Below are 23,691 nucleotides of genomic sequence, written 5' to 3'. Positions count from 1 at the left end.
AAGCCTCCTAACTATAAGAGAAAGTTATGAAGAGGTTTGGCAAAGGCCCCAATTCCCTGTCTCTGTTCTTTTTTCCTGTCTCTTTTCATTCACTTATTCGTGAACTATTAATTAATCTAAGTATCAGGCACTGTGATGGCACTTGGAGGTAACAGAGATAAATGGGTCAGGAAATTCTATTATTGAGGAAAAAAACAAAACAAAAATCCAAAAATATTACAACAGTCAAAGCACAACCTATTAAATGTTGTAATATGCTATACCGAAGTTTATTTAAGGCATAAATAAACTATATTTTATTCATTTTGTATTCTTATCACAATGCCTAGCACATAACAGCTCAATAAGCTTTCTGAACAAATGCTTTCTTGTCCATTATTTCTTCTGGCTAGCTTCAAATTTGCTTACATTCACACATGTGGTAAGCCCACTGTATCAGGTCTGAATACAACTGTAGCATGCTATGCTTATGTTCCCTTGGACTTAATATGCAAACCTATACTAATATCAACTACCAGTCCTAAGATATACTAAAACCAACCACTAGGCTTTTTTAATGCTTTTTCAGAAACAGAGAAAACAGTAAACATATCACTTGAGAATCAAGTATATTCGTTAACTGGGATTGAATGCAGGTACAATGTTTGGCTAACTTTATCCATTTATAGCACTTCATAATCTAGAAGCAAGCCTGCCCTCTAGTGCTGAATCTGTCAACTTGGATCACAATTTTTAACTATTTTCTTCTACCAGAAAAAAAAAGGAACTAGCACTCAAGATAAATTCTTAAAATGTAAAACTGTATTATTTCCAAAAAAGCTTCATTCCAAGAATAAAATGGCATTTAGTTTAATTGACCATTTGTTTATGTATATGGTAACTATTATCAGTCTTGCCTATTAGCATTTCAGGGCTTCTTGAACATTATAGAAAATAACGTTGGTTTGTCGTGGTGGGAAATGCTAATGTTACATTTCTATTGGAAATATCACAAAAGTCAGCCCTAAATTTCACTAATCATGTCTTTAATTCAGTTTATTCTCTGACTACACTGAAATCCCTAGGTGACTTCATCCAAATCCTGGCTTAAAATAGTATACACTGATGACTTCCAAATGTCTATCTCCAGCCCAGACTTCTCCCTTGAACTCCAGATTCAAATATCCAACTGCTAACTCTACATTTTTCCTTGGATATCTAATATACCTGTCTATCACAGCATGTCCAAAATTAAACCCATGATCTTCTCCATCAAACCTGCTCCTTCGAGTCTTAATCATCTTAATAAATAGGCACTTCATTCTTGGAGCTCTTCAAGCCAAAAACCTTTGAGTCATTGCTGATTCTTCTCTCAGACCCCACACCCAATCCATCAGTGTATTCCTATTGGCTCTAACATCCAAATATATTCAGAATATGACCACTTTTTACTACTTCCATTGCTCTTTGCCTCATCCAGGCCACTACCATTTCTCATCTGGATTATTGCTATACTCTATCTAATACCACACTTCCATCAAAACACCAATTACTTCGAACCTTACTCAATGCCCTACATGATCAGGCACCGTCGTTTTCAATCTCTCTACCCTTTCTCTTTCAGTCTCCTCTTGCCAACTCCAGCCACTCTGTCCTCCTTGATGTTCCTTGAAAACACCAAGCACACTACCAGCTCAGGACTTTAGCACGTAATATTCTGCCTGGAATGCTCTTCTCCCAGATTTCTATACAGCTCAATCCTTCACCTCCTTCAAGTCTCTGCTCAATGTCACTTTATCAGTGACCACTCTAATAGCAATCCTAAACTCCATTTTTCTAAGCTTTTTCCTTATTTTCCCTTAATAACCTAGTTACCATATGATAAAAACTATACCAATTAAAATGAAATCCAGTAAAGGCCAGAGGTATTTGCCTATCCTGTGCCTTGCTATAGATTCAGTCCTAGAACACTGTCACAGAACACATGTTTGGGATTTACTGAATCAATGCTTTAGTCTAAGGGGAGTAAGGATAAATTTGATTGTAAAAACAAATGGAAGAATAAAACAGAAAAGTGCAGCTATTTGTGCTTATGCAAGATAGTAAAATTTGTTGGGAAAAAAATAATGAATACTTTTAACTAATTAGTTTTTGTTCAAATATCAAGGTGTATTCATTAACATTTGTTAAAAGCTATAGATAGGGCCCTGTTTGAATTTCATTACAGGTATCATTATCTCTATTTTTCAGAAGAGGTAACTGAAGATGATAGAGGTCAAGTGTTTTGTCTAAAAGTGACCCAACTAGGATGAGGCAAAGAGGAAACTAAACTGAGGTTTCTCTAATATTACTTCTATAAACTCTCTCAATATTCAAAGTAGTTTCAAGGAATGATATAAATCCAAAACAAATGAGGTTTCTACATTTGTAGATAAAAGTAATTTTGTAAGAACTAACTATAAGCCATTTCATTTGGATGACAGGCTAGCACAAGTACTCTAAGTAAGCTTACTTTACCTTGATTCAAAACTGACAAATATTAATTTTGCTAAATTTGGTAAGGTAATCAAACTAGGTCTCAAATGACAAGGTGTTCAAGTAAAGTATTTAATACTCCATCTTTCATGGTTCAAATGCAATTGGTAGCAATAAAATGAAAGTAAATTTTTCTTTTGACCTTCAAAATACGAAGAGTGTTTATCCACAATCTATTTTCTACATGGAAAAATAAAGGTGATATCCAGTTCTACACACCCACACACCATAGAGTTCTGGGAAAATATGGCTCTATACAGATCTATTTCACTTACTTTTTATTAGTGTTTTTAAATAATTAGTATGCTGAGTATTTCAAAATATCCAAAATTTTAACTTACCACTTAAAAACTAATCCATGAAATATGGAACAATTTCATTAATACTTTAAAGCCAAAAAGCAGAAAGATAAAACTTCTTCAAAATGATACAATTTTGGGAAAAGCTAAGAAATTTTTAATGAAACTGTTTTGCTGTCACTCTTCCACTTATGGAACACAGACCCACAAATAAATATAGCAAACTCCAATAATTTTGCCACTGTAAGACAAGATTAAAACTCAGGTTAAAGCCTGACCTTATTTGAGTACTACCAGATATTATATTTTAAACAATATTTAGGACGTGGTATGAGTTGGAATCGACTCGACAGCAACGGGTTTGGTGTCGGGTTAAGCCAGAACCCATGAAAAAATGAGCCACATTTCAAAAGGTTCTAGTACATTACAAACAGCAAACTATCTAACCCATCCTACAAAGAAAACAGTCATACCACTCGTCTAGGAAAAGAGCACAGAAAGCACTGTACTTACAGTATACAAGAAATATTACTATGGGCAGAGCAAATTTACAATCAGTTTTATTAAGACTCGTGTTTGGGAAAAGGTAGAGTCTTTTAAAAGATCTAAAGATTTGCTCCAGTGAAGTAAAACTAGTAAAACCTCTACAATTGAATATTAGTGATAATTCACCTAAGGGTTGGGGCAGAAATTCATCTCTCCACTATTTAGAGAAGTTTAGCACTTGTTAAAGCTATCTGTTAGCCTCTGTTAGTATGGTTCACAAATGTTCATGAAATAAAATAACATTCATTAAAAAATTTTATGACCCAGATTATTTAATAATTCAGACCAGCCTTTTGCATCGAGGTAATTAGTGGAATTTTACTGTTACTTTCCTTTTCTCCTAAAGAGAAAATGATCCCTTCTTTGAAATGTTTCCTTGTGATGATTTCCAGTACCTCTCAAGAAGTGATACTTCCTCAGGAAGGGAGAATTCTTCCTTAGAAATAAGATTATTCTGCCTTCCCTCTAAATTTAACAAAGAAATGCATTTAAATTATGTATTAAAAAGTTCCCCCAAATCATCTGATGCTTTAGACGTTTAGGAAGCATGTGAGAGATGTGCTACAAAACTTGAGGCTATAGGAATCTAGAAAGACAGAACAAAACTTTATCAGACTACTGAATTATCCTAATAGTTTTAAGTAAAATTCTTCAAGAAGGCATTAAAACAAATTCTCAGCATTCTACTTGCACCTAAAACTAAGCACACAATGTATTTCAATAAATCCTTCCATAATTTCACATTAAAATTAGGCAGGACATGTTCTGAAGAAATACTGAATTCAACATGAGCTTCATTAGCAATATACTTCACGTGTAGTGATTATAAGCTACTCCGTAACTCCTGTACTCCTTAAATCTCTAGTTATTTTAACAGTCTGCTCCCCCAAGTGAGGGTATTAAATATCGTTAAGACAAATTTTTGGTTTACTAGATGAAAAGGCATTTGCATCCTCAGGGTCAATCTAACATCCCAATAGAAGGTCCTCAAATTTCCAGTTTAAGAAACATTAATCTAGAGTATTTCAAGCAGAGTAAAACCCAAATCAACAAACCATAATACACAAAAAGTAGTATTACTTTCAAAAGGGCATGTGAAGAATTTTGTTGGCAACATTTAAAAAACAAGAAATCATTAGACTATAAAAGCATGGTTAACTCAGATACAGATCAGAACACAATACACTACTTTTTAATCACACTATTAACTGAATCTATGGCAATTTCTTAAAAATACCATGCTTTGTTAAAAATTATTTGTCCCATGGGGGGGGGGTGGGAACCAGTCTATCTCCCCATAATTGAGAACCAATAACTGGCTTTGCTTTCTTCCAGTAGTAGTATACGTGTATGCTAATCCATAGCAAACAAGTCGTCTCCATGCCATAAAGCACCAGAGTATCTCATCCTACACAAAGGAAGCTCCGAGAGCTTTGGAACAGGACTCCTGGGAAGGCACTTAAAGCTAGCTAGTCAAGAGGAGCCACAACAGCTAAGAGACTTCTCTTTTATACTGCACACTCCTTAATATCGTCCTCTTTGCTTATACTACTTAACTCTTGATTCTAATAGTTGCCCAATATGCAAATTGAATGCTGTTCAAATATAAATCAAGGAAGACATGAAGAGACACGGCTCACATCCACCTGACGTAAGAGGCAGAATAACTTTGCCTCCAAAGCAGGTGAATGTTATGATTCTAAGGAGGTAAGAGAAATACATGAAAATAAAGAGTAGAGCAAGTACCGACTGGGTGTTTCCTACTCAAAAGACTTAAAGGAATCTTTAGATAAGTAAGCGAAGTAAATACTTTCATTTTATTTTTGTAAAGGTTATTTACTACAAGTTTTGAGTGGAGACACTGGGTTAACGCATTCAGCGCTCATCGTTAACCCAGGGTCTACGTAGAAGGTGCCTGAGAAGAAAGGTGTGGTGATCTACCTCTGAAAAACCAGCCACTGAAAACCCTATTGAGCACAGTTCTACTGACTCACACGGGGTTGCCGTGAGTCAGAATCAACTTGACGGCAACTGGTATATTGGTATTTTAATCAAATAACAAAAATGACAAAGATATTACTACTATATTCAAATTATAAATTGACGCCTGGCAAGATTTCACTTAAACTATGTTTTGTAATTAAACAAAAATGGACAATATTCTTCAGTTTTTTTCCTTGGAGAGAAGTTCAAGGTCTAAAAATTTTAATGTTTTCTTACAATATATTTGATATTAAAACATCAGGCATGATGCTAATCATAATACTGTTGGTGTGCTCAGTTCTAATAATTCAGTGATTCTACTACTTAACAGAAACATTCCAGGAAAATTTTATCTATAAGACATAGGAAAAAATTTCTTTTCCACTATTATGTCAGTGTTTTACAAAGCTGTACAAAGTAATTCCATCAAGAAGGCAATATAAACATTGGCAATCATTTTCTCCCAGGTCATTAACCAGAAAATAAACAATAAAAAACTTTAAAATGCATTCTCCCTTATGTAATCAATACCAAAAATCACTCGTCAAACAAATTCACCATCACAAACTAATTCTTACACTAAATTCTGATAGATATTTCCTTATTATGGAAAAATAATCTATTTACTTTTCTCCACTCATACAATGAAACTTGGAAAATTACTGAGGTTGTGACTGGACTGTGAATATGAACAGTTTTCGTATCACTGGGATGCTGAATGGTTTAAAAATGAAATGTACAAACAGCCTTGTTGCTAGTCCAAAAAGAATTAGAAAAGCTGCCCTTTCCTAGAGATACTTATTGCCATCAGGCAGAACACTGTGACAATGATTAATACTCGATTACTGCACCAAAGTAAAAGGCACCCTTGAGTTGTGCACAATTATACCCAGAATCCTCTCAGAATTCCTTCTTCTGATCACCTTTTACTAAATATATCCTAACTAAATCCATGAGATCAGAGCTAAGGTTCTCTTTAAGGAAAAAAAAAAAAAAATGCTCTCGACAGAATTCCCTAAATCACAAAATGACAGTTAAAAAGGTCATTACCATGCCACTAAAAACAATAATGATGATAATGCAAGTTCAATATTGGTCCTGTTCCCTGCAAGGCTGAACGATTTTGAGACCATTAATATATTAACTGTGCTCTTTCAAATAAAAAACAGAGAACTTAAAATTCACATTAAGAATATACATTTTCAATGCTGATTTGAGCTTATTGACAATACCGTTTAACGGTTAGAAAACAAAAAAATAACTGGACATAATCTTTCCAATTTCAGAGAAGACAGCTATATGTGCATAAGAGCTTGGCAGCTTTTGCAGAAACTCTGAGCTGAAAGTTGGAACACTTCCAATGAACAGAAAAGCTTTTGATTAGCTGCATCAGAAAATCACTATTCCAGGACTCAAGGCCAATAATTATTCTTCCTAACTGTGCAGAGATGAATGTAATGAGCCATACCACCAGCAGACTACATTGCCAAATGTTAAGACTATTTAAAATCTTAAAAGTTCCATAAATTCATGGTGAGTTAGAACCTCAAAAATTCAATAATCCAAATTTACAAAAATAAATACCACTCTGACACTCAAGGGACATCTTCACTTTAAGGCCTTTGTCACAAATCTGAATCTTTATTGTTCTGAAATAAATGATATAAACATAAAACAAAACTTCAATATTCAGTCTCAGAAGAGGTGTGGCTCAATGCCCATCACATGTAACAAGAAAACTTCCTTTAAAAAAAAGGATAAAAAGTACTATGAGAAGTCTTTCATCTGAATGAAAATGCACCCTTTCGATTTTTTCCCCTCATCTCATTAGTTTGTACACATCTGGGAATCAAAAGGTTTGCATTTTCTTCACAATAGTTCTTGCTATGATGCTTGACGCACTTTTTGCCACTCAACAAATTCATCAAGGAGAACAGGCCCTAGAAATAAAGAAACATTTTTTTTGGTTAGAATTCCATAAGCTCATCTCTCCAGCTATAAAACAAACTCCCCATGAGCCCTGCGATACGTTGACCCCACCCTTCTTCAGGTGTTTGGTTTAATGGTGCTCTTCTTCTTGGCCTTTAAAGACATACGGGACTTTCCATATGTTTGTAGTAACTTTGTTCTCAAGGTGTGTTCTATGAGCCCTCCAGTATCTGAGCCAACAACTGCTCTTTCTCTTTTTCTAACTGTCCTTAGTATTCTGCCATTTAATTGTAACTTTCTAAAAAGTGGATAAAGGTCATATTTCTTTCTTATCTCCCCAAGAGGTGTGTATGCTTGTTGAGGAAGACTGCCTATATTAGACTTATTTTGTTCCAGTAACTGAGCCCAGTATAAAACTGAACACAAACAAGTGCCTAATGAGACCTGATAATAAAGTAAGAACTATTCTAAAAAAAATATTTCTATAATAAAAACCCACTGCGTCCAAATCCATATACCTATAGAAGCCAGGCAGGTAATTTAAATGAGCCCAGTGTTTGTTTTTTTAAAATGTACGAAAATGCCACCAAAAAATATGCTTGAACTATGTTTCCTGAAGCACACTCTGGTGGTCTCTCTTGCTTTTGACAGACATACTTCTCTACTGTTAAGAAAAACAGCAGAGCAAGCACAATAATAAATGGCAACTGACGAACAGCCATCTGTTAACGTACTGCAGACCAGCAACCTGGAGAACAAGTCCAACGTAAGGTGGCAGCCACTACTACTAGATTCCAGCCTCTGATTCCTACGCAGGAATAAAATTGCAGTTTTGGCAGATTTTTTCAAACAAAGCTGCAAGTTGTATTTTTATACAAAATCTCTGCTTTTAAATGTTGGCTCGAAACACACAAACAAACACAGATGTTGGAGGCAATACATGGGCCTTCAGGTTGCCAGTTTACTGCTGCAAGGTATTTTTTCTTTAAAATGTTATTAAATTTTATACCATCTTGTATGTGGAGGGCACAATATATTTGTGCAGAAATCAAGTTATGCCTCCTTCAGTATTTTACTTCTTCAGTGTCAAAGAAGTAAGTCCATAATTTCAGTATATGTTTATAGGAACGTACCTTTCCATGCTGCTGCTCTGAACATCAAAACAACACGTGGCAGTGGGAACTGAAAGCCATTTACAGTTGTGGAGAATTAATCTGGCATATCAGATTATTTCACTACTGCTTCAAAGATCTGTTTTACAGTACTCTAGCTTTTTCACTGAAGTGTGTTGACAGATATTTTAATTTGAAGGACTGAAAATCTTTCACTACCTGTTTACTCAGAACCAATTTATAACTTTCGGAGAGAAGTTATTTTGGCATTATTTGCTACAGTGTGAAAGGGTACTATGATATTAGCTAAAGCCTCTTTTACTGTATTGTGCTTTTGTATTTCCAACATCATGACTGTGGCTTTCTTCTGTAGAAAAATGTGAGAAAAGGAAGGAGCAAAGCAGGATTTTAGCTCCTAGATGCAGAAATTAGAATGTTTAGCTGCGATGTTTGGTTACCAAGGAACTGAAAACATTTCATTTACCAACAGAGGTTTTATAATATTGCTGAGTCTAAGCTCTCTCTTTACCACCCTCTCCCGCATTATTAAAATAATGGACGTTATTGTTGGAAGTTAAAAATCTTTATGCTAATACTACACAAATGCACACTCTCATTTAACATTTTTAGTAATTTTATTTTCATAGAAAAAAATTATACTTACAAGCACCATCTTCATCATAGTTACTAAGATCGGCATGGACTGTTCTGCTGAATTCTAATACATTGTACCACTGATCTTTGTTCATAACACGATACTTTGATTGCTATGGAAAATGACAAAATATTTGGTTTATGGAAAGACATTATATTAGTCCTTGATTTCAGTAAATCTAGCTGTAACTTTTTTGGGGGTGGTTCAGTCTTCCCTAAAACATTTACTCCTCTTTTAATTAAATTATTTGTGTGTGCTTCTAAGAACATTCTCAGGGATATTTACATGTCAGTATCATCTAACTCATTTTTTACTTTTTCTTTCATTTTTGAGGAATAAAAAGCACATCAAGAATATTCACCTTAAGGGTAAAGCTCACAATGTATTTAATTATGTAACACCAAGATCAATATATAGAATATTACTGACACCCAGGAAGTTCCCTTGTGCTGCTTCCCAGTAAATCATTTCTTTGCATGAGATTTATTGTTTAATCACATTTTGAAGTTGGCATCTTTGGAGGCAGTGCAAATAGTATTTTAAAAACATTTAGCTCACTTTCCCTCAACCCTCTTTAGAGGTGAATATTCTTACATTTAGTTAAATTTTTATTTGCCCAGAACTATTAACAGGAGGACAAAAGATGCCAATCATCAAAAGTATCTATTTTATTGTTACTTAAGATATGTGTGCATAAAATCCAGTCATATAAGGCTTCTTCAATACCATTACCTCTTATCACAAGCTGTACACAAAACCATTCTGGGAAGCCTTTATGAGAAATTGTTTTCAAAGCAAAAAGCATCTGTATTCAAAAAATGGTGAGAACTATATACAAAAAACTAAAAGGCACAAAAATAGAAAATTAGACAAAGAAAGCAATGGAAAAAAGGACAGCATCTTCTTAGAACCATTGCCTATAACATGTTCTATAATAAACTTTACAGAAGAATAGCTGCTTCTTAAAATCAGCATCTGTACCTTTGTAAGTACTCAGTACATTTAAATTTGCTATTACAGACAGTTCTCTTATTTGTAGGCATAAAATATTAAAAGTTTTACTCTATTTCTTTAGGTTGAGCCTAAGTAAAAAAAGCCAAGTTTTATTACTACAACTGGTTCTCTTAGGTAGATTTCAGCCTAAAACCCTGTGTAACAGAAATAAATCAGACTCAGAAGTGTAAGATTTGTGCAGTAGTGTCAATTCTCTCTTGCCAAAATCCTGAGCTTAATTTTGCATGAAGAATGTCTGCACTAAAATGTATAATTTTATAGGCCTTTTTCTGGGGGGGGGTGCATAAAAATATGCACAGAATTTATCAACGACACATGCACTGATTTCTAAAAATATCAGCAGACGTGCATCCTGAAAGTATCTAGAAAGTACTTAATATTGACAGACTTTTCACACTACTCAGGCAGATGGAGAAAAAAAGCAATGTTAAAAATCTATTTGTTTTTCCTCAAAGGAATATTTTCAATTAGATTAAGTTTGGAAAATAGTATTTTCAAGATAAAAACAAACAAATATACATACCTCCAGGTATTGGTAAAATACTGAAAACAGTGGCCATGTCCTCCCAAGCAGAAGAGCTAACATAGATTTAGCAGTATCAATATCAAGGCTTCTCTGATCTTTATCCTAAAATGTAAATCAAAAAACTTTCCTAAGTGTGGACTCAAGATCAAAAAATATTAAAATTACTAAACAAGGAAATTGCACCTACCCTTGCAAAATCAAAGGCGTATCTGTAGATATTCTTAAACGACGAAATGTCATTCAACTGCGAGCGCAAAAAGTCAAATTTGTTCTGTAACTTTTCTGTGCAGTCACACCTTAAATAAAAAACAAACAAATTACATAATCAAGAAAATTAAAGATATCTTTAGAAGTTAAAAGGAATTCGCTGAGAAAAAAATAAGTGCATTTATTAAGTTAATTTAGGTTTAAAAACTCACAAATTTATATCAAACTGCTACACTGTATCTAATAAAAAAAAGGGAAAAACTCAACCAACTCAATAAACCAACCAAAAGACTCCAATAAAATCACAAATATCTTTTACAAACACATGTATACAAATGTGCCCTTACCACATACAAAACTAATAACATAGCAAATGAAATGAACCAAGCTTCTGTCACGTATTTCTTTGAAAAGTTCTTTAGGCAACAGCTTGGTAAAAAAGATTTGCCGTGAGTGGTTTTAAAACTTTAAGATTTCACACAGGAAATTAATAATCGTATTAGCAGTTGAGTCATCAATGCAGATCACACATTTTTAGTGAACAAAAGTCAAAGTAAACCAGTGGAAACACCTAACTTCAAATGAGATACATATGCAAAAGAATGCAAACAACAATAAATTATACACATTATTTCTAAAGATAAGACATTAAATACAAGCAGCTAAATAGCTGGAATACTCAAAAAAATCTTTACCAGCTCTCTCTCACTGGGTTGATAAATCCTACTCTTTAGTGTGTCAGACAAGGCCTTTCACAATTTGGCACAAATCTCCAGTCTGGTATTCTGCCACTTCTCAGTGTCTTTACTGTGCTCTAGTTATACTCCACTTACCATCCCCAAAACGGCACGTGTTTTTTACAGCATGTTTATTTCCCATGTTTTAGCATGTGCTATCTCCTCTATTTGAAACGTTGTTCCCTCCACTGTTCTGATAAAATATAACTCAAGACCTAACTCATATTTTGCCACCTCTGAAAAACTATCAGACTTTTCCTAATCAAATTAGTTGGACTATCTACTGTGGTCCAGAATATTCCACCGAATTGAATTTTAGTACTCATCACCTGGCATTCTCAGATTTAACAAAGACTTTCACTATTCTGTGAGCAATGTGAAGGTCCACAGCATATAGTAACTTACAAGGTGTGATCATTTTGGATAAATTTCTAATGTTGATTTAACCTTGCATTCCTAGAATAAATCAAATTTGGTCATGTTATTTGTTTTATACACTGCTTGATTTTTTTGCTATGTTCATAAGGGAAACTGGCTTGTAAATTTCCCTTTTCATACTTCTTGTTAGTTCTGGTAACAAGTTTATACCACAAACCTCAAAAAATGAAATGATTATTATCTGTATCATTATCTTTAAGTAAAATTAAGTTTTTCTTTTTTTAATTGTGGTAAATATATAGTTAACAAAACATCTGCCATTTCAACAATCTTGACATGTACAGTTCAGTGACATTAAATGTTCATCGAGTCGTTCAACAATCACCGTTAACCATTCCCGAATTTTTCTATCACTCTTAACAGAAGCTCAGTGTCCCCTAAGCATTGCGTTTATATCTATAGTTTTATAAATTATATAGTGCTTTTCAACTCTATTATTATTTTGTCTTTAGTTTATCTTTCTTGATCAACCCTGCCAGATTTGTTAATTCCCTCAACTGTACTTTTGTTTTCCATTTTATCAGTGTCTGAACATCTTTTTATCCATTCTTCGTTCTCTGGAATGATCCTTTCTTTGGGTTAATCCTTTTTCTAACTTTTAAGATCTCAGTTCATTCACTATCAGGCTTTTTTTCTCTTTGAATATAAGCATTTAAGGCTGCAGATATCCCTCTTACGTATAAACCGCAAGTTTTGATAACGATTACTATTTTATTGTTTACTTCTAAATGACAAGAGTTGTTTTGGTAAGGATAAAAATCTTGTTAGAGCAGATCTCAAAGAGTATGATTATAAAGGGTTGCAGAGAAAAGAGGCACTAACTAGAGTGGAATGGGAGAGTAAAGGCTTTGTTTTGCTAGTAAGTGAAAAGAAAGAACTTCTGCTTATAGGAAGATGGAGTAGATGCACTTTCCCCTATTTCTCCTGCTAAGAACATCTACAAACTGCGGACATTATACATAATACAAACGTAAAAAGACTCTGCAAGGTGAAGAGAAGGCAGATTGACCAGGGATCTCAGAACTGTAACAACACGGTGGTGAATTCCCTGGGTTTTCTCTTTGCCTCGTATATCCTAGATCTGAAGCTAAAGAAGCTGGCAAACCAGAAATGACAAAGGGCACAGGCCAAAAAGCCCCCATAAAATCCTGCTCTCCCTAGCAAAAGGAACAGGAAAGGGGCAGCTGAACATCATAGAAAACTTTTAGAAAATTAGTGCTCTACTCCAACTAAACACCACAGGAACCGTGGCCCAACCCCCACCCATTCCAGCAGACTGAGTGGAGAACTGAAATTTCCACCCTCGCCAGGATGCAATGAGACCCCTTGATATTGCATCAGGCAGTAATGAGGTCCCACCTCAACATCTGCATTGTCAGTGGAAACCACATGGGGAACCTGATGTTCCATCCCCACCAGGGGGAAAGAGGAGCCAACCCCCCTCTGTACTGAGTAATATCAGAGGAGACTCTAACAGAGAGCCGGGACTTTTACCACAACCCAGTGATAATGAGGCTACCACCCCAGTAATATTAGTGGAGGCCTAGTAGAGACTTGGAACTGTCACCTTCACCTAGCAGTAATGAAGAGCCCTCTCTTTGGATGTCAATCAACACCTAGTAGGGAAACTAAACTTCCACTCTCACCTGGTGGTAATGATGTGGTAATCCCCATTTCTTCTGCCAGAGTGATGTCAGTGGAAACCAGTAAAAATAGGTTTAAGGAAGAGCCAGAGTTTCTTAACACCCCAAATTTCTAAATTTCCATAAAATATCATTTGTCATATCAAGAACCAAGATCTCAAACTGAATGAAAAAAGACAATCAAAAGATGCAAACACCAAGATGACAGGAATGTTGGAACTGTAAAACACGGGCTGACTTAAGCCCAACATATCAATAATTACATTAAATGTTGTTGTTGTTAATAAAAAAATTAAAAAAAACATGACCCAGCTATATGCTGTCTAGAAAAAACTCCTTTCAAACAAAACAATATACTGTGAAAAAATAAAAAACTCCTTTCAAACAAAATACACTGTATTTTTATGCAAATACCACGCACCTTCTACATTTGTTCTACAGCAACATGTAAAAAAAAATTGACACAGAGGAGCCTAGAAAACACCTTGCAGGGGGAGGGCGCAGTTTGCAAAAAAAAAAAAAAAAAAAGGTAGATGGTGCTTGTTATTTGCATAAAAATATGGTAGGCAGGTTGAAAACTGGTATGCCATGGAAACACTAATCCTAGCTATATATTAATACCACTTATTAGTATCTATTATATTACTATCAGCTAATATAGACTTCAGAGCAAAGAAAATTATAGAGACAGAGAGGAATATTACATAATGATAATAGGGGCAATCCACCAAGAAGTTGTAACAATCCTAAATGTGTATGCACCAAACACAGCTACAAAACATGTGAAGTAAAAATTAACAGAATTGAAAGGAGAAATAAACAAATCCACAATTATTGTTGGAGATTTCAACAGCCCTTCCTCAACAATTGATAAGTGAACAACTAGACAGAATTTCAGCAGCAAGCACATGGAAAAAACTCAATGATACAAAAAACAGGCAGATCTAACTGACATTAAAAAACACTCCACTCAGCGATAGCAGATACACATTCATTTCAAATATCCGTGGAATATAAACCAAGACCATATCCAGAGCCATAAAACAATTATCAAGAGAGTTAAAAGAACTGAAATCATACGGATGGTATCAATGGCATCAAACTAAAAATTGGTAACAGCAGAATCTTCACTCAGTAACTAAATGCCAAACCCCTAAATAGCCCATGGGTGAGAGGAAGTCTCAATAAAAAACAAAAAATACACTGAACTGAATAAAAACACAACATATCAAAATTTGTGGGACATAAATAAAGAAGTGCTGAGGGAAATCTGTAGCACTAAATGCATTAGAAAAGACGTCGCAAATCGATAATCTAAGTTCTCACCTTTACCATCTAGAAAAAGAAGGGCAAAATAAACGTACAGCAAGCAGAAGTTAGGATATAATTAAAAGCAGGAATCAATGAGGTTGCAAACAGAAAAATCAATAAAGCATGAGGTAATTCTTTGAAGGGATCAATAAAATTGACAGATTTCTAGTAATACCAACAGAAAGAGAGAAAACAAAACCTACCAATATCAGGAATAAAACAGTGGATGGCACTACAAAGACATCAAAGAATAATAAGGCAACACTATGTATGAATTGTAGGGCAGCACAAGACTGGGCAGCGTTTTGTTCTGTTGTACACAGGGTCGCTATGAGTTGGAACCGACTCGACGGCACCTACTGACAACAATCACAGGTATGAACAACTCTACACGTAGATACTTGACAACTGAGATGAAATGCATCCATTTCTTGAAAAACACAGCTATCACAAACAGATGATTTGGATAGACCCTGTAACTATAAAGGAAATTGAGTTTGTAATTTAAAAACTTACAGTACCCAAACCAAAAAACACTGCAAAGCAATGCTTCATGTGAATCCATAACAAAATATTTTCAAGGAGAATTCAGAAGTATATAAAAAGAATTATATACCATACCAAGTGGAGTTTATTCCAGTATTCAAGGCTGGTGGAATATTTGAAAACTGATCAATGTAATAAACACTACTAACAGGCTAAAAAAGAAGAATCACATGATAGTATCATTTGATGCAAAAAAAAAAAAAAAAAAAGCATGTGACAAAATTTACCATCCATTAGTTGATTAAAAACTCTTGGAAAAATAGGAATGGTGAGGTCCCTTAACTTGGTAAAGAGTATCTACAACCTACAGTTAACATTATACTTAATAGTGAAAGACTGAATGCTTTCTCTGAGATCAGGAAACAAGGAAAGGGTGTCTGGTCTCACTACGCTTATTCATCATAGTGCTAGAAAGTTCTAGCTGGTGCAATACACAAGAAAATAAAAGGCATACAAAATAAAGAAATAAAACCATCTATTTGCAGATGACACAACTGTCTATATACAAAAACCCAGGAATATACAAAACAAACTTCTTAGAACTAAGTGAGTTCAGCTTAATACAAGACAAACGTAACAAATATCACTTGTATTTCTAGATACTAGCATGAACACATGGATGCTAAAATTACAAATACAATGCTGTTTACAGTGGCTTGAAATAAAAATGACTCTACAGGACAGACCAGAACTGTCCCATAGGGTTTCCAAGGCTGTAATTTTCACAGAAGCAGACTGCTGCACCTTTCTCCTGTGGAACTGCTGCTGGTGAATTCAAACCGCCAACCTGTCAGTTAGCAGTTGAACACTTAACCACTGTGCCACCAGGGTGCTTTAAAAAAAGAAATACTTAGATGCAATTCTAACAAAACATGTACAGGACGTGTATGATGACAACTATTCCAGGTGATGAAAGAAATCAAAGAAAATCTAAATAAATGGAGACTGACTCAAAAAAGTAAAGATGCCAACTCTTCCCAAACTTCATGTGCACTTTAAGCAAAATCTTAGCAAGTTCCCTTTTTTTCTTTTTGTAGATACAGACAAGATTTCTCTAAAATTTACATGGAAAAGTAAAGGAACTAGATTAAAACAATTTTGTAAAAGAAGCAGTCTATCTGATTTCAAGACATATTATACAGCTACAGTAATCCAGACTGTGTGGCACTGGTAGGAAGTTAAGACACATAGGGAAATGGAACAGGATAGAGAACCCTGAAATAGACCCACACAAATATGCCTAAATGATTTTTGAAAAAGTTACAAAGCAATTCCGTGAAAGAGAGAGAGCCATTTCAATAAATGGTGCTGGAGCAAGTAGACACTCGTAAGCAAAGAAATGAACTTCGACCTATGTCTCCCAACTTATATAGAAATACATCACTGACTTACATATAAAATGTAAAAATGTAAAACTTCTAGCAAAAAACAAGACAAAGTCTTTGGTATCTAGGACTAGGTTAAAAATTCTCAGACTTGACACCAAAAGGAAAAACTGGTAAATCGGACTTTATGAAAATTAAAAATGTTTGCTTTGCAAAAGACTTAAGAGGATGAAAAGACATGTCACTGAGTAGGAGAAAATATTTGCAAACCACATTTTCAATAAAGGACTCCTATATAGAATATATAAAAACTCTCAAAACTCAACACTATAAAAGAAAAAAAAATCCAATTAGACATTCCACTGAAGACGCTGGGCAGATGGCAAAGCAGCACGTGAGAAGATGTTCAACATTATCAGCTGTTAGGGAAAGGCAAATTAAAACCAGTGATATATTATTATACAACTACCAGAATGGCTGAAATAAAAAATGGCACCACCATCAAATGCAGACAAGAAGGCTGATTAATCTGATCACTCATACAGTGCTGGTGGGGATGTAAAATGGTACAGCCACTATGGAAAACAGGTTGTTGTTGTTAGGTGCCGTCGAGTTAGTTCCAACTCATAGCAACCCTATGCACAACAGAATGAAACACTGCCCAATCCTGGGCCATCCTCACAACCGTTGTTATGCTTGAGCTCACTGTTGCAGCCACCGTGTCAATCCACCTCGTTGAGGGTCTTCCTCTTTTCCACTGACCCTGTACTCTGCCAAGCATGATGTCCTTCTCCAGGGACTCATCCCTCCTGACATGTCCAAGGTATGTAAGACGACGCAGTCTCGCCATCCTTGCCTCTAAGGAGCATTCTGGCTGCACTTCTCCCAAGACAGATTTGTTTGTTCTTTTGGCAGTCCATGGTATATTCAATTTTCTTTGCCAACACCACAATTCAAAGGCGTCAACTCTTCTTCGGTCTTCCTTATTCACTGTCCAGCTTTCACATGCATATGATGTGACTGAAGATACCATGGCTTGGGTCAGGCACGCCTTAGTCTTCAGGGTGACATCTTTGCTCTTCGACACTTTAAGAGGTCCTTTGCAGCAGATTGGCCCAATGCAATGCATCTTTTCATTTCTTGACTGCTGCTTCCATGGCTGTTGATTGTGGATCCAAGTAAAATGAAATCCCTGACAAGTTCAATCTTTTCTCCGTTTATCATGATGTTGCTCACTGGTCCAGTTGTGAGGATTTTTGTTTTCTTTATGTTGAGGTGCAATCCACACTGAAGGCTGTGGTCTCTGATCTTCATTAGTAATTGCTTCAAGTCCTTTTCACTTTCAGCAAGCAAGGTTGTGTCATCTGCATAATGCAGGTTGTTAACGAGTCTTCCTCCAATACTGATGCCCTGTTCTTCTTCATATAGTCCAGCTTCTTGGGTTATTTGTTCAGCATACAGATTAAATAGGTATGGTGAAAGAATACAACCCTGACGCACACCTTTCCTGACTTTAAACCAATCAGTATCCCCTTGTTCTGTCCGAACGGCTGCCTCTTGATCCATGTAAAGGTTCCTCAGGAGCACAATTAAAGTGTTCTGGAATTCCCATTCTTCACAGTGTTAACCATAGTTTGTTATGATCCACACAGTCGAATGCCTTTGCATAGTCAATAAAACACAGGTAAACATCCTTCTGGTATTCTCTGCTTTCAGCCAGGATCCATCTGACATCAGCAATGATATCCCTGGTTCCACATCCTCTTCTAAAACTGGCCTGAATTTCTGGCAGTTCCCTGTCGATATACTGCTGGCAATGATCTTCAGCAAAATTTTGCTTGCGTGTGATATTAATGGTATTGTTCTATAATTTCCACATTCGGTTGGATCACCTTTCTTGGGAATAGGCATAAATATGGATCTCTTCCAGTCTGTTGGCCAGGAAGCTGTCTTCCATATTTCTTGGCATAGACGAGTGAGCACCTCCAGCATTGCATGTGTTTGTTGAAACATCTCAATTGATATTCCATCAATTCCTGAAGCCTTGTTTTTTGCCAATGCCTTCAGAGCAGCTTGGACTTCTTCCTTCAGTACCATTGGTTCATGATCACATGCCACCTCTTGAAATGGTTGAATATCGACTAATTCTTTTTGGTATAATGACTCTGTGTATTCCTTCCATCTTCTTTTGATGCTTCCTGCATCATTTAATATTTTCCCCATGGAATCCTTCACTATTGCAACTCGGGGCTTGAATTTTTTCTTCAGTTCTTTCAGCTTTAGAAACGCCGAGTGTGTTCTTCCCTTTTGGTTTTCCATCTCCAGCTCTTTGCACATGTCATTATAATACTTTGTCTTCTCGAGAGGCCCTTTGAAATCTTCTGCTCAGTTCTTTTACTTCATCAAAATGGAAAACAGGTTAGCAGTTTAAAAAAAACTAAACATGCCCTACAACTGCATCCCTGAGCATGTGACCCAGAAAATCAAAAGTTGTGTTCACACAAAAACCCTGTACACAAATGTCCATAGCAGTTTTATTTGTAATAGCCAAAAACTGGGAACCCAGGTGTCCTTCAACAAGCGAATGGTTATAGAAGCTGTAGTACATACACCCATACCATGAAGTATTACTCAGCAATAAAAATGAACAAAGTATTGGTAAATGCAACAACCTAGATGTCACAGAATTATGCTCAAAGACAATAACATTATTGAGATGACAAAATTAAAGAAATGAAGATTAGTGCTTGTCAGGGATCAAGGAGTGGGTGGGTATGGATATAAAAGGGCAATGTGAGAGCTGTGCTGATGGAAATATGCTGTATTTTGACTGTATCAATGTTAATATCCTCACTGTGCTACTGCCCTATAGTTTTGAAAGATGTTATCATTGGGAGAAACTGAGCAAAAGTGTACATGAGATCTGTTTCTTACAACTGTATGTGTACCTATCATTATCTCCAAAAAGACTTTTAATTTTTAAAAAAGGAAATAACAGTATGTTTATATGTTAACATAGGTGAGAGAGGACAGGATCTTCCGTACAGAGAGGTTAGTCTTAGAAGCATGTACATAGTGAACATGTAGAAATGGAAAGCGGATGGGTACAAATACAGCAGATCAAAATAGCTGATGGTGGCAACATGTAAATGCTCTTCTGATAGCTTCTGTTTTCTCATTGAAGTAGGAACTGAAGTATCTGGAAGGTGTTGAAAGTTGAAGGAACAATTGTGAAACAATTCTCTAAGAATTCCAAGTAAATAGACTACAATGTTATTTCTGAATCAAAAAGATCAGTCTATCTGCTGTGATTGTGATTACTGATAGGTATAGTATTTATATTCTATTTGTTCTACTCAGCTCATCTCCCTTGTTTACACTCTCCTTTTTTGAATTCTGGGCTTTTTCCTAATTCCATACCACTAAAATAGAATATAGATCTTAGATTCTATTTTCATCTTTTCAGTGGTTCCGTAAGTATTTTATCTTAAAGTCTAAAGTAAATATATTTACTCTCTACCCAAACTATACCTTTTAAAGCTTTTACCTTAACCATTCTCTTCCCAACTTACATGTTACTGCTAATCAATTCGTTGTTTTTTTCAAATCCCTCAAACTACTTGTTCTTTGTTCTTGAATTATATCCTACAGAAACTCCTCTAGTGACATGATAGTAAACTTTGGTTTTCGTTCTATATCAAAATATCTTAAATTCCCTCCTTATTCTTGATTGATTCTCTAAATATACAATTCTAAATTAAGTGTTTTCCCTCAGTTCTTTGAAGGCATTATTCTATTGTTTTTTGGCTTCTACTGTTTGTGTGGAGAAGTCACGTCAACCTAATCGATATTTCTGTATTATTTCTTCACTCTCTAGTTCCTATTACGATTTTCTTTTTGACTTTAGTGTTTTGTCGTATCACTCTAAGTTTTAAATTTCCTTTTACCATGCTTGTGATCTGAGTCTGAGAATCAGTAGATCTCAACCATTCTAGAGATTTCTCAGCTATTTTCTCTTCCAATATTTCCTTTTTGCTATTCCCTTCTGAAAGTTCACTTATGATGTTTATTGAACTGTCTCAACTTATCTTCCATGTCTTAGTCCTATTTTTCTTCTGTTTCTCTGCACTAATTTTCTCAGATATCGTAGGTCACTGATTCCCACTTCAACTATATCTATCTCCTTCCTAATTCATCCACTGAGTTTTTAATCTGTTAATTTTTTACTTTAAGAAATTTAATTATTTTAAATCTGATAATCTGAGTCTATTCCCTTTTCTTTGAACACATCAAATATACATATATTAATGATACTTAAGATTTCTTTGCCAGTAAGTTCAGTGACTTTTTTCAACTGTGAACTAAAGATCACTAAACCTTCTTCTGAAGAAAATAATGCTTCCGTTTAAAACGCAGGCCTCTACAGAGAAACTGCTCCCCCTACACACATGGGAGCCCTATTCATTCGGGACAACTCTAAAGTACGTTTTAGTTGGGGCCACACAACAGTGAATTCCAGTCTTAAATGTGCATGATGGAGAGCATGTGATTAGAAAGTATCCCAAACAGAAGCCTTACCTCTAGCTGCATGTAGAACCAAGTCCAGGCAACCAGATCGCCATCTACTGGGCAGGTTTGGCATCAATGACTGTATGTGGGGGTTTTCTAATCTGATTCCCAGCCTTCTTAGGCCTCATGATTTTGATTTGTCTCCTGTCCCCAACATGCATTACAGGTTCAAAACAAGACCCTTGGTGACTAGGGATAGGTAGATGTCCACAGGGTAAAAGCCAGCTCCACAGAATGCTATGGAATCATCTCTCATCATTTCTGGCCTCTGATTATTTTCCTTAATTTATAATCAGCTCTGGTATACTTCTAAAAAGATGTTTTTATATTTTATCCAGCATTTAAGTGTTTTATATTAAGTGGCTTATATGCACATTTAGTCTGCCATTCTGCCAAAAACAAAATTAAAATTTGGAAAAGTTAACTACCTTATTTGGCAGTGGCCTAGTTCCTTACATAAGTATGTGCACAGTATGCCTCATGCACAAACAAGAAAATACATTCTTAATATTTGTTAATAATTTATTACTATATCCATAAGTGGCTTTGATTACTGTGAAAATGATTCCTTACATAAAAAATAAAGCTTTAATGAAAGTTGAAATACAGTTAACTCCTACCATAGGTAGAATCCTACTACTTACACTGTTTGAAAATTTGGAGACGAAATCTTCAAGATCTCCAGACTTACATTTGCGAAATGTGCCAAACCAGGAACCAATCCCGTTGCCTCGAGTCAATTCCGACTCGTAGTGACTCTATAGGGCAGTAGAATGCCCCATAGGGTTTCCAAGGCTGTGGGGCAGACTGCCACATCAGAAGCAGACCACCATACCTTTCTCTTGTTGAGCAGCCGGTGGGTTCAAACCAATGACCTTTCAGTTAGCAGCTGAGTGCTTAACCGCTGTATCACCAAAACAAACAAAAAAAACTCCCAAACCCGTTGTTGTTGAGGCAATTCCGACTCATAGTGACCGTGTAGGACAGAGTAGAACTGCCCCATAGCATTTCCAAAGCTGTAATTTTTACAGAAGTAGAGTGCCACATTATTCTCCTGTGGAGTGGCTAGTGGGTTCGAATCTCCAACCTTTTGGTTAGCAGCTGAAGCACTTTAACCACTGTGCCACCTGAGCATCAATTTAGGTATCTATTTACATGTGATCCCTTTCCTGTCATAAACTATCTTAAGTGGGGACCACATCTCCTACAGCTTTGTAGCTTTTTAGAGCAATACTTTTCATATTTTCTTCTAGTAATGTGACTTACCTTTTCACAAAAAAATCACACAGACTCCTAACAGATCTGAAGTTCAGGAGAGCAGAGAAGAGAAAGGATGTCCTCCTACATCCACACATTCTTCCTCTACCTACCATTAGAGTTTGAAAACCAGTGCCAGAGCATAACACATGGTCTGTCACAAAGAAGCACTCCAAAAGTATTTTCTAAATGAAAATATGAAAACCAAAAACAAACCTTTAAAAAGTAGGTGATCTATTTACTTAATTATTTAAAAAATTTAAATTTTCTATCTGGGGAAAGATGAGACTAGGAAAATTGTACTTAAAAAAAAAAATCCTGAATGGCATAAGCAGAGAGTGACAAGTCACTAAGGAGTTAAGACCCCATGGAATCTTTTCCAAATATTTTGCACTCTACAGGTCCACACGGCAAGAATATTACTTAGGAAGTGATCCAAATAAGCTTAAGGCAGAAATATAGTAGAAGAAAAAACAGGATTCAAGTCAAACAGAGTTCAATTCAAACTGCAACTTCTCCATTTCCAGACATGAGACTTGAGGCAAGTGACTTAACCTCTTCCAGCCTCAGTTTCCTCATTTTAAAAATGACTGTAACGATCATGTCCAAGGTCAACCATTGAGATTATGTGAGAATATGTGTGTTAATGCTTTTCACTGTTCTTAGTTTCAGATGTTCCTTTTCAGGCAAATGGGTTAAAAGTCACCAACACATTGGTGGCTCTGCCCAAACTATTTCAAACCATTCCTTATAGTCTATCAAAATCTTGAACAGAACAAGAATCCAACAGAATAACTGCAATTCATGTTTTCCTTTCAGAGAAGAGTGGGTTGAAAAAATAAGAGCACAGAACTCCACACTTATTACTAATGTCCATAAAGACTGTGACCGGGCCTAGCAAAAGCAGTGAATATTCCAAAGAGTCACTAACAACAGTGCAATTCTTGTATTTAATCTAGCCCCAAAATAGACTTACAAGAGTTAATAACATGAATACTTCAAAACTTGAGAAGTTTAGAAACACTATTTCCCCTAAACTGAAAAGAAATGCATGCTTAACTAGCACATCCTGGAAAGCAA

The 23,691-nt window shown here is 35.6% G+C and overlaps 1 protein-coding gene across 3 annotated transcripts in view; it reads right to left on the bottom strand.

Annotated features, from left to right (window-relative positions):
- Window positions 1-6,960: 6,960 nt before the first annotated feature.
- The window catches only part of DCUN1D5 (defective in cullin neddylation 1 domain containing 5), a 29,592-nt gene continuing 12,861 nt past the window's right edge, over window positions 6,961-23,691 (bottom strand). For all 3 annotated transcript variants that reach the window (XM_049889456.1, XM_049889457.1, XM_049889458.1), the window contains 4 exons: window positions 10,766-10,874; window positions 10,576-10,680; window positions 9,048-9,150; window positions 6,961-7,282 (listed from right to left, as the gene is read on the bottom strand). In XM_049889456.1, coding sequence (XP_049745413.1) covers window positions 7,227-7,282; window positions 9,048-9,150; window positions 10,576-10,680; window positions 10,766-10,874 — 373 coding nt within the window. In that variant the 3' untranslated portion in view covers window positions 6,961-7,226. The remainder of the gene's footprint in view (window positions 7,283-9,047; window positions 9,151-10,575; window positions 10,681-10,765; window positions 10,875-23,691) is intronic.

This window comes from Elephas maximus, chromosome 7 (assembly GCF_024166365.1).
Source record: "Elephas maximus indicus isolate mEleMax1 chromosome 7, mEleMax1 primary haplotype, whole genome shotgun sequence".
Classification (NCBI taxonomy): Eukaryota; Metazoa; Chordata; class Mammalia; order Proboscidea; family Elephantidae; genus Elephas; species Elephas maximus.
Note: the sequence above shows the minus strand (reverse complement) of the source record. Positions and strands in the feature narration are given on the sequence as shown.